The sequence below is a fragment of the Idiotropiscis lumnitzeri genome, chromosome 3, assembly GCF_059441095.1.
Source record: "Idiotropiscis lumnitzeri isolate Australia: NSW breed Sydney's pygmy pipehorse chromosome 3, RoL_Ilum_1.0, whole genome shotgun sequence".
Taxonomy (NCBI): Eukaryota; Metazoa; Chordata; class Actinopteri; order Syngnathiformes; family Syngnathidae; genus Idiotropiscis; species Idiotropiscis lumnitzeri.
In genome coordinates, this window is record NC_142393.1 from 25,298,511 (window position 1) to 25,310,834 (window position 12,324).

General features: G+C 40.4%; 1 protein-coding gene across 2 annotated transcripts in view; it reads left to right on the top strand.

Annotated features, from left to right (window-relative positions):
* The window catches only part of dock3 (dedicator of cytokinesis 3), a 57,004-nt gene that overhangs the window by 26,001 nt on the left and 18,679 nt on the right, over positions 1-12,324 (top strand). For both annotated transcript variants that reach the window (XM_088292300.1, XM_088292301.1), the window contains exons 8-22: positions 1,731-1,772; positions 3,090-3,244; positions 3,330-3,411; positions 3,532-3,592; positions 3,878-4,025; positions 5,868-5,956; positions 7,978-8,103; positions 9,027-9,151; positions 9,271-9,433; positions 9,537-9,643; positions 9,970-10,141; positions 10,231-10,328; positions 11,162-11,245; positions 11,352-11,452; positions 11,536-11,617. In XM_088292300.1, the coding sequence (XP_088148426.1) occupies positions 1,731-1,772; positions 3,090-3,244; positions 3,330-3,411; positions 3,532-3,592; positions 3,878-4,025; positions 5,868-5,956; positions 7,978-8,103; positions 9,027-9,151; positions 9,271-9,433; positions 9,537-9,643; positions 9,970-10,141; positions 10,231-10,328; positions 11,162-11,245; positions 11,352-11,452; positions 11,536-11,617 (1,635 nt within the window). The remainder of the gene's footprint in view (positions 1-1,730; positions 1,773-3,089; positions 3,245-3,329; positions 3,412-3,531; positions 3,593-3,877; positions 4,026-5,867; positions 5,957-7,977; positions 8,104-9,026; positions 9,152-9,270; positions 9,434-9,536; positions 9,644-9,969; positions 10,142-10,230; positions 10,329-11,161; positions 11,246-11,351; positions 11,453-11,535; positions 11,618-12,324) is intronic.

Here is a 12,324-nt window from a genome sequence, read left to right on the forward strand (position 1 = left end):
ATCCATAAGAAGGTGACTCACGAGACGGAGCACATTCTGCTGTTGGAGCAGCCTCCTGTGACCTGCCCTGTATGCTCCTTCCGCCGCCATATTGAGTGTGTCCGTTCTTTTTCAGACACGTGACTCTCGCCAGCCAGCAATGCAGACGTAATGTAAAGTGACAGGCAAAGGGAAAATGCTAGGGTTGAACCATTTTGAAAAAGAGTCCAATTGAGATTTTTTTTTTTAAACACTCAATATTGCCTTTGATATTTAATAAACTATTTTTTCTCAGGGTCCTCTTCCTTTGTATTTTTTTTTTAACAAATACAAGCAATAAATCAACTATTGAACCATAAACAATTGCTTATAGGCCAGGGGCCAAATTCGTCTCATCACACCATTTTATGTGGCCCGTGAAGGCAAATCATGTTTCTTGACTTGGGTTCGTTTACTTAAATGTGAAAGTTGCCAAATCAATTTTAATGACAAATATTTCAATTTTTTTTTTACTATGTCCCTTTAAAATAATTTCAGCAATATTTGAATTTGATTTCAGAACTAGTTATCCATCAATTAGTTGTGTATACAGTATGGAATAATACGAGGCGATCAGAGATTTATATGGATGACAGTCACAACAGCCCTGTGGGAGAAAATATAATTACGATGTTGCCCTTTCCGAAGAGACAATCCAGTGCCAACCAAATTCTAGCATTTGGACTCATTTTTCAATATTGTCTGGAATGACACGGCGGTTACCATATGAATGATTGAATTCCGCTCTTACAGTCGAAAAATAAAAAAGTATGATGCTAAAAACAGCTTGGTTTCACTCAAATCACCAACCTCAGACAAAATAAGTACACTGATATTTTTTATTTACGTCGCAACATTCGTTCCTTCTACAAAACATGAACAAAAACAATGATCATGCTTCTGATGGCAAAATAATTGAAACATGACAAAGTGCGTCAACAGCAACATTTTCACATTTGATACAAACTCTTGACTATTTACCGGAATGTTTGTGCCCGTGTACACCTGAGTGTGTTTGTTGCTTGCATACATATACGGGCACATATGTAGTCATATATAAAGCCTACAGTCAGGAGCAAAATTCTTAATAACTTTCTTTTCAATTTGAAAATGTAATTTTACCACACTGCGATGTCTTATGTGAAATGGATTAATTGTTCAGCCCTAGGAAAAAAAAAATCTGCTAACTAGCATGCAGTCTCAAAACCAAGCAACTGGGTTTATGTATATTAGATTAGTGTACAATATATCGGATATGCAGTATCAGATTAAACAACGGACTGACAATTTAGCAAAGATTTCAACAATGTTTCTTACTTTGTAGATGTTTCTCCATCAAGAAAGTTTGCGGTTCGTCCTTGTAAAAAAATTACTTAATGAGCACCAGCTTGTTTTTGGCAGGGCTGAAGCCTCTGGCACCTTTTCAGGTAGGAGAGGAGAGGCGCTCTTTTGGGTTGCTGTAATGTGTGTGTGGGCGATGGCGGCTTTGTCCTCGTCCTTCCCACACGTCGCTTCTTTTAGCGCTTGCAGCCGCTTGGCACCGTACGTAGGTGAAACGATGTCCCGGTTCAATTATAGGCAAAGGCATGAGCTTTTGCTTGTCTGAAGCTGCGTCGAGGTAAATAAGTTCCAAGCTTTTGTGGGCGGAGACAACAATGCCTTTATTGGGCTCTCCTGTGACCTTCACTCTTTTCTTTTCTTTTTTCTTTTAGCATGTATCCAGCAGGCACTGCGGTCAGCAAAGCACAAACCAGGTACACGCAACTCAACATTTTTTTTTCACTTGTTGTGCAGCTGCAATAGATGATTCAGATGTACGTGCACTACAGCTAACTGATTACATCATACATGCAGTAAATGTTGTGGAGATTTTGCTCAGGCATGTTCAAACTATGGTGCGGGGGCCATTTTGGTATTCAAATCGATTTTATGGGGTATGTGATGATCTTGGAAATGCTTCAGTAATTTTCACATGTCCACTTGGAGAACCCTTTGAAATTTTGATTTGTTAAAGCCCCTATCTCACTGAGCGGCGAACCATTGAGAGTGTATCCGAAGGCAGAAAATTTCGTGTTCACATCAGAGTTCGTTAGGCTTTGTTCAGCTTCACAATTTTTTGCAAAACATTCGCCAGATGTTTGCCAACAGTTTTTGTGATTTTTCTAGGAAATTTTGAACATGTCTGACCGCTTGGTTAACATTTGCAACCTTGAACGACCCCCTTGACACGATGGCGCATTTTTCTACCTTTGCCAAAATTCGGAAATGTTCACCCTCCTGCGTGGAATAAGAGACTGTAGTGGTGAATATTCTTAACTGAAACGTGTCTGCCAATCGGATCAGGGCTTCTCCGAGTAGCAGACCAAACAAAAGTGTTGAGCGGATGTACTTTTACTCTTTCATTCCAATTTGAAGAGTTTTTTTTTTTTACCATATTTTTTTAGAAGTGATATCACACGAAAGCATTCTCCAAAAAGGCAATTTTCCCTACACAAATAATTTGAACCAAAGTTGTTGTTGTGCGGTACTCAAGTTGCCATGCGAGCCAGCCACCGTTTGACAGACATTTTTTGTCGTTTCTGGACAATCTTGTCACGTTGGTACTTATAGCATGTTTAATAATTTAATGTAAAAAAAAAAGAGCATCAAAGCATCCTAGGCTTCCTTCTATTGTATTTGTGGCATCATGGATATGCTAATAACAGATGGGGATCACGAGTCGTGTCAACAGCATGTCATTACATTTAACAATTCCGCAGAGTGTGGAATGGAGTGGACAAGAAAAAACAACTCAGCCCAACAACTGTAATCGAGATCAGCACCAAAATGTACTGTGTCACCGCTACCTATGCTAGAAATTTGTCTCGATGATGGATGAATAATTCATTGAGGAAATTCGGGAAGATATCCAAAAGTGACCCTCTTGCAAACAAAAAACTGCATCTGCCCCTTCAGTCACCTCCGCATCAAAATTTAATGGGCCCCTCCTCTATTGATCGACTGTAGCACTGAATACTGAGTTTGACTTTACTGGCAATAGTTGTTCCCTCAGTTTATGTGTTGGTTGCCAGGCTGACAACGTGAGGCTACGCCATGGTGACAGTTGCCGTGTCCCAGTGTCACACCACCTCTTCATCAATCTGAAGAGCTTCACTTACAACAGCATCAGCGAGGACGCTGACGTCTTCTTCTCCCTGTATGACACCCGAGAGGCCAAACAAATCAGGTACACGTGCGCATCTGGCACATTGCCAGCTGAGAGCAACCGCTTATGTCGTGAACACAGAGCACTAAACGTGGTTGCTTTGCAGTGAAAAGTTCATGGTGAAACTCAACAAAAATGGAGGACCAAAGAATCCTGAGAAGGTTGATCGTCTTTGCGCTCTCTTCACGGTAACGCTTTCTCTATTCCACCCATTCAATTAAATTCAAGTCGTTTAGAGCGGAGCTTGAATGTTTTTTTTTGTTTTTTTTTTTATTTTTTTACTCTGGCTTTTCTATTTTTCTCTGCAGGACCTAAGCAGTAAAGACTTGAAGAGAGACCTGTACATCGTTGCACATGTCATGAGAACTGGTACGTGTTAGGGCTGCACAATTGAACACATTTTCTCTGTTATCACGGTTTTGTCTGTTATGGTTAATTGTTTTTTTGAAAAGTAGTGCATTAAAAATACAGATGTTTTCCCTTACATTGTGAATAGCTGTGATTTATAATCATTATTCCAATATTGATCGAAATAATTGTGATCGTTTGTGAATTATTATCATTTTGGCCATGACTGCAGTACAAATATATTTATTAGGTTCCTCTCAGTGAAGTTTTTTTTTCTTAAAAATTTTTTTTTTGGCCTCTGCCCAGGCCGCATGCTTCTGAATGACTCCAAGAAAGGCCCACCTCACGTAATGTACCGACGACCGTATGGCTGCGCCGTTCTCACAATGAGTGACGTTTTCCACACCATCACGGACCTCAAAGAGGAGAAGGACTTTGTGCTCAAAGTTTATACGTGAGTCTGACATCGCAATGCACGCTCACGTATATGCACACTATTTTCGGTTTTTGAACCGTCTGGGCATAGCTGCTGCTTTTTCCTCACTCCACATAAACATCATTGGCTCTGTGCCTCAGGTATCTTTTTTTGTTTCCTAAAATGGACACAACATCCCACAGTGCAATGCAAAAGCTGCACTGCATTGAGCCATTTTTGGACTCGAGGTAACCACAATGATCGTAGTAAGCATTACTGCACCTGAAAACAGTGATTTGCGAGCAAACCCATTGTTATTTCATCCAATTCATTTGTTTTTACACAGTGTTTCTTTGTAACCACAAATGGCTCAAAATAAAGCAAATATTATGTCATTTTGGAACTAGAAGGGATTGATTAACTTTATATTCATTTTAATGGGAAACATGACTTCAGTTTGGGAATGTTTTGTTTTGAGAACAGGTGGCAATTTCAATTTGTAACCCAGGTTTATTGCTGTGCAGTTAATCAAAATTCAATTACAATTTCAATTATTACACTCCACAAAGAGAAAATGGGCGAAGAAAAGAAAACATTCTAGCACGTAAACGCCAATGCTCTGTTTGTTTATACAAGGAAATCATACTTGAATGAATACATTTGCACTTTTTAGTTTGGTCCAAAAGGAATGTAGATAATTATAGTCTTTCAAAGAATTTTATTTTGTCTTAATATCTTTTACACGTTTGTACATTTTCATGTTTTGTACTCAAAAATGATCGTTTGAATAATAGTGATTTCAATTCATACCAAAATAATTGTGATTAATATTTTTTTTTCCAATTCGAGCAGGCCTACCTGCATTTCCACTTTACAACGTATTGTTGCATCAACATTTTGGGGCTTCAGTTCCCCTTTACCACCAGAGTACATCTCCACAATTCTGTACAAAAGAGTTCCCAATCTTTGCACGTATTTTTAATTATTATTTTATTATTTAATTATTATTTAAAACCCAAATCGCTGATTCCGCTTTACAGCACAGGGGTCAAATTCCGGTCCTCGAGCGCTGCTATCTTGCATGTGTTTGATATTTCCCTCCTCCAACACACCCGATTCCAATAATCAGTTCATCGGCATGCTCCGCAGCAGCTTGATAACGATCATGATCATTTGGATCAGGTGTGTTGGAGGACGGAAAGCTCTAAAACATGCAAGCGGACTGGAGTTTGACCACTGTGCTTTCCGGCTCCTTTAACAATCGAGAGTCCTCCTCGATCAGAGGGAAGAAAGATGCAGACGAGGCACCCTTTACACATCGCTGCGCTCGAGTGTCAATCAAAATGATAAAAACAGCTCAGCATTTTTCACAGTTTGTCAACTGTGACAATATCTCTGCTTTCGGGCAGAGGTCACCGAGACACACGGTATCAGTAACTTGGATGCGTTTTAGAGGATTATGTATGGAATAAAGATCTCCAGAACAAAGAGCTGTCTTCGTGGACCCCTCCCGCTAAGGCGAAGAGTCCTTGCTTCTAAAACGCAAGCCGTGATTCAATGCTGTGCTGCCTCCAAACTGTCGGCTCCTATAAGGATCCAGCCTATGTGTTTCCCCATGCCTTTCCCAGGGGCCTACAGGCCCACAGTAATGAAAAAGACTGGTCGAGAGCTGGCTGTCAGCTTTGTTTAGTGCTCTGAGCGTTGGGGCTGACGTGCTACTTGATAGCAACTCCCCCATGCTGCTACCTTTTCTCCAGGAGGAAATCAGCTTCGGGACACATGCTGTTGGTGCAGTCCCCATGTGCGCAATTCCCCCCTCGCCCATCTGTTCCGCTAATGGCTTTGCTGCCAACTGCCCTACCTACCTGTTTTTCTCTCCAGATGTAACAACGAGAACGAGTGGTACCAGGTCCACGAAAACATCATCCGCAAGTCCAACACCAAATACTCCGCTCCCAGCACCAATTATGGTAAACACATTTCACGTCGTTCTGCTGAATATGCATTGCCTACAGAGGAGGAGATGTCATCGCTCTTTTTGCATCATATGGTTAAATCGGCGCCATGTGGTTTTTTTTAAACCACATTATGAGTCATTTGTACCGTCTTGCTTCACTAGTTGAATACAAGTACTTACGTTTAACTACTCGCTAAAAGTACAGATACTGGCTTTTTCAAAAATACTTTTCTCAAACATGGAATATGTTTCACTTACTATATAACTCTTTTAATAATACCTGGCTATTTTGGACATTTTAAATTCTAATTGCATCATTTTCAAACAGTCCTGACACTTGTTTCATTAAAGTGTTGCATTTTTAAAGTCTGAGCGCGGGTTTCAACATTATTAAGAGTCCCAGTTGTCTTCACAAAGGTAAAGGCTATTCTTCCAAGATGGGGTCCAAAATAATACATTTACTTTGTACATGGATACAAAAAATGAAACTAGAAAAGCAAGTCTGAGTAAGAGTATAGATTGATATCAAGGCTCAAATCAGTCCCTGAATGAAAAGGTTACTCATCAACATGGCAAAGGAAAGGGAAGATCTAGCTTTTGGTTGTGAAATAAATTCATAAAAAAATGTTGGCAATAAAAATTGTGTTGATATTTCACCGATGCACATGAAACAAGACTACGATACCCGCTGGCAGCACTGGGGAGTGACGTGCTACATTTTCCAAGTTACATTTAGTTTCCGTGCAGCATACGTTTGACTTTGACTTGAGTATTTTTGTGAAGAAGAAATGGTACTTTTACTCAGTTACGTTGAGCTGCTCGCTAGTTTACTTTTTATTTAGGAATTATAGCTTGCGTGGCCTACACATTTTGAAGATTAAATTTATTGTTTCAGTTAAAGTGATGATATTAAATTGTCCCATTGCCTTTCTATATATTCATCTTGTTTTTATATTATTTCAAACATATTAAAATAAAAGAAAAAAGAAAACAATGTTCAAAGTACAAGAAAACCAACCTCAACAACAACAACAAAAATTCAAACAAACGCACACAGAACTACGTAATTATCAAAAGAGTGCTTTAAGCGAAACAGACATTGATAGTATTTTAGACATACATACATTACATGCTCAAAAGGGAGTAGGAAGAAGTATAAACTTTTTACCGACCCCTTTATCTCCATTTCATATACATATTTATAAATGCCATTAAGCGTAGTTCACTATTGGATTATATGGCATTCTAATAATAAAGATTGATACACCTGCTATTAGGAATAAAGGCAATTGGGTTTTACATAATGACACAAAAACAATATTGAAAATAACATTATTATTATTGTTATTATTATTATTATTATTATTATTATTATTATTATTATTATTATTATTATTATTATTATTATTATTAATAATAATAATAATAATAATAATGATAATAATACATTAGAAGTTCTTCACAACTTACTCAATACTTGAGTATTTTTTCCCCCGAATGGCAAATTATTTGGAGGTCACCTTTTTATTTTTACTTGATGCATATCATTCGAAAGCCACGGTACTTTTACTTGAGTACAATTTTTTGTCTCAGCTACCAGTGCCCACACGAGATACTGTATCAGAGACTCTTTTTATTAAAAATAAAAAGTTTTGTTCTTGTCATTAATAGAATAATTTAGTCACACAGGTCTCTTACTGTGCTCACAATGCCCATTTGATAATCGGGCTGCAGCAAATAGACAAGCTCATCAATGCCCTCCCCGGCTAACTTGCCTCAAACATACGATTCACTCAACTCTGTCAGCATTTATGGACACTGCCAACATTTCCTTCCTTACCTTATTGCAAGATATTTCTAAGCCCGCTTCGTCTCATCTCCTTGCTCTCATCTCATGCGTCTATCCGCCCTTCTGTCTGTCATCTCCTCCCCCGCACACTGACTAATGTCCTTTAAATAACCCTCTGTCCTCCCTCTTCTGCCCCTCTTTTCTCATATCCCTCCACTTCTTCTCACAACCCACTTTGCTCTCAGGCCTCATCATTTCTCTGCAGCTGTTGAGGGGCGAGCTGGAGCAGATCAGACGGGAGAACCAGGCCGTGTTCAACCGCGCCCTGGCACTCACACGCAAACTGGGTTTTCCAGATGTCATCATGCCAGGTAAGGAGTCAGAGAGCAGTGGGCGTACTGGCCGCAGAATTCCATCGAGCGGGCTGCAGCCCAGAAGAGGAGGGCAGTGGAAGGTCGAGGATCAGTTTACACAGGATGCTGATGATAGAGAGGAAAGGATGTGGAGGGGGATGGAAACATTGTGAGCGAATGGAAATAGGAGACGACTGTACAGCATGATGTCAGTATGAACACTGTATTGACAAAACCTTTCATCATACTTCTTCAGCAATATTCCTGTCAATACAATGAACCCCCAAGTTCCAAACTACGGCAATTTGGGTGACTGTTTTTTGTTCCGACGTGCACAAAGCATTTAGCTGGATAATTTTGGGATGAATAACTTGAGAGCCTTGACCTTCTCTTTGTGACCTGCTTTTCTAGAAAGCTGTTGACAGAATGAATAGACTGGAATGTTGTATAAAACTGGGAGAATTATACATATTTAAAACAAGCACAATGCATAGATCACTCTTTAAGCACTTTAATTATTTTTTTGGACAATGTTGTTTTTGTGTCAGAAGTGTTGGTTTTTATAAAGCCCAAAATTGTAGCGTGCTTTGTCGCTCAAGTTACCATTGTACAATCACATAATGATTGGAATTGGACGTTGTTCCGAGTCATGTGGCTGTGCAAGGAGGCAATTTGCACTAGATCCTTCCGTATCCGAACTGAACAATTTAATCTTGTATCGCAATGCACCACTTCTTATCAATCCAGTCCTACAACTTTTCTGACGTATCTCACATGACCCTCAAGTCCTTTGACCAGTTGGATCAAAATACTTCCCACCTGCCATTTCTTGTGATGTATACCCCAGTGGAAGCATTCTTCATCAACTTTTATCTGTAATGTACCTTTGGCTCAAGGGTCATCTTTCTCCCATTTTAATCCTCCCATTTGAATTCTCCCAGGTGACATTCGCAATGACTTGTATTTGACCCTGGAACGAGGCGAGTTCGAGCGAGGTGGCAAGAGTGTCCAGAAGAACATTGAAGTGACGCTCTATGTCCTCTACGCCGATGGGGACACTCTCAAAGTACGACGCGTGTTAAATGTGATTCATTCAGCAGATTTCCATTCCATTAGTCATGACAAGTACATTAGTTGTCCCTCAGCATCCACTCATTACTTTCCGTATGCCTCGTTCCTTTGCAGGACTGCATCAGTTTGGGCAGTGGGGAGCCCAACATGACTGACTACCGCTCTTTCGTCCTCTATCACAACAACAGTCCTCGCTGGAGTGAGATGGTCAAACTTCCCATTCCCATTGATCGCTTCCGAGGCTCCCACCTCCGCTTTGAGTTCCGACACTGCTCCAGTGAGTCAGCGTCTGTGGGCCAGTGGCGGCCGTCGCTCATTTCGTGGCCTCATTAGGCCAGAGTGCTTTATGAAGCATGTCCCTCACATCTATGTCATTTCAGCTAAAGACAAAGGGGAGAAAAAACTTTTTGGCTTTGCTTTCACTCCCTTAATGAGAGAGGATGGAACCACGCTGTCGGACGAGAGCCATGAGTTATACGTCTACAAGGTGAGATCCAGTCCAGTGGAAAGCAGCCATGAGAAAAATATTTCATTTTTGCGCATGATGTTATCCATCCATGGCATAAGTTGGTATCAAAGTTCGCCCGTCACTCAATTTACAGATCAAACCAGCACTTGATCATTTTTGCTTGCAAGCATCCGTCCATCCATTTATCTTTTCCACCAGCGGACTGGTCGCCAGTTGATCATTTGCATATATGGGCACACAATCGTTTACCCTCATGCTCAATGCAATTTTTTGGTTTTGACTACTTTTGTGGAGGTTGCCGATACCAGCCAAATAAAATCTGACCGTCTGTCTGTCTGCTGCAGTGCGATGAGGGCGCCACTTTCAGTAACCAGGGCCTGTACCTCAGTTTGCCCTGCTGCAAGGAAGACTTCAACAGCTGTCCCAACCTGCCTGCTAATCTGCCCTTCCAGAGGAGCCCAAAAGAGACCTTTTGGGTTTCCACCATACTCTGCTCCACCAAACTCACACAGAATGGTAAACATTGCTTGGTCTTCATATAATATACTGTAGAAGCCAGTGTTTTGTTTGTTTTAAAATTGAATTTGATTGTGTACTGCAATTAGTGGACTTGTTGGCCCTTCTGAATTGGAAGACCCACCCAGACAGGGTTTTGGACATCCTCGGTCGACTGCGTCAGATCAGTGGAGAGGAGATTGTCAAGGTCAGTGCTGTCGGAATATATTCATTACCTGCTCAAGTCGGGAGCAATTTGGCCCATGTAAAGCTGTAGAGTGGATTAATTGAATTCGACACACATTTTCGAAGATATTAACCTTAAGCAGCTGTGGCATTTCATCTTATTGGGTTTGGTCTTATTATTTAAGTATGGCTTCACTAATTGCACACCTCATGATTAAAAAGCGAGAGAATTGGACACAGTCGACTGCGTTATTTTTTTTTGGTCAATGCAAGAGCCCTACTGATATTAAAGAAGATGTGACATAATATGTTTGAGGTGAATGAAGTCAAAGATTAATTGTCAACTGACCTTCTTTAATGGATACATTTCTTTTATATCCAATCAAGGACCTTACGTATATATTATAAAAAGCCTTCGAAGGCCTTTTCGCGCTGTATTTGTCATTGCTCAGGAATTTTGCTCAATATGCTAATACCTGTATTGATGACGAACGATCTCCAAATCAAAAGCGACTGCCATTCACTGATTGCATTGTAGGGGCTACAAAATACAAAGATGAGATCAATATTAGTGCTGATGGCATTTTTACATGCAAACCTGTGAGAGAAGTGTCAATGTTCAGCCAGTTCGAGTGGTTGAAGAATAGCAAAGTGGCAAGAATTTTCATTTCTGGACAGATTTTCTGCCCAAATTAAAAATGTGGATTACCCAGAAATAGTGTCATGTCTATTCAGTAATAATAAAAATAATTTAAACCAAGGATTACAAATCATTCCATCAAAATGCAAACCAAGCAGGTATTTTCTACATACAGAATCGACTGTGCCGACTGATTATCCTTTTTATTCCTCCAGTTCCTTCGAGACGTCCTGGACACACTCTTCTGTCTTTTAGATGACAACACTGATAAATATGGACCGCTGGTTTTCCAGTCTCTGGTACGACAATTACAGCAACACAAGTCCAATTAGTTTTATAATTGTTTATATGTACCATAAAGTAAGGCGCTAACAGACAATTCCGTCATCTACGTGTGTGTTTCAGGTATTTATTATCAATCTGCTCAGGGACAGCCGTTTCTACCACTTCCGCCCTGTAATGGACTCTTACATCCAAAACCACTTTGCTGGAGCTTTGGCATACAAGTACAGAAACATTTGCTACCTCCCTTTAAGAAGTCATTCATCAGAAGAAAGTTGACAACATGATTCTAACAATGTGCTTGCAGGGAGCTTATCCGATGCCTGAAGTGGTACATGGACCGCTCGGCTGAGGTTGTTCGACAAGACCACATCCAGGAAGCCATGAGGGTAAAGGTCATGCTGTGCTACGAGATGTGGTTGACTTTGAAGAAAGCTAGAGGACTTGATTTTCGCAGCCGGCGTATTCGGACATGCTGGCGTGTTCTGATTTCGATACGGGTGCAAGCGTCGCTCTGCTTATTTGGGAATTTGGCTGACCATTCTGCACCAAACTGGGATTTCAAGTGTAGCGAGGGTTTGTCATTTGACAAGTGCCCGGTGCCTTAGACAATTTAGTGGCAGGACCTAGTCTAAATCTGACTGTCATCCGTCATGAAATTTTTCGCCAGATTGTCATACTGGGTGGCCATGTGCCTGTCGCATGCGTCAATTTGTATGCGTGTACAACGTCGCTATCTGGCAAAACTCGAGGAAACTAGCAAGTTGCGTTATTCGACCCCAATTGTTTTGTCTACTCTGAACTTAATTAAAAAAAAGTATAAATGATGAGGGGACCAAGTAAGCCAAGTATTTCCATCAAGTGTGGGTGGCAGATTTATTTTTTAATTAATTTTTTATACACAATGTAATTTTGAAAGTGCGTTTGCCTCATCTGCCCATGTACATCAAATTGAAAGAGGGAAACGTGTAGTGACATTTTCAGGGCATTGATAAAAAACATCAAAAAGTCCCAAGTACCCTTCACCATGACCGATCATTTGGAAGTGTGTATACGGCTTACTATCAGCAACTGCTGTCCAGACTACATCTCGAGC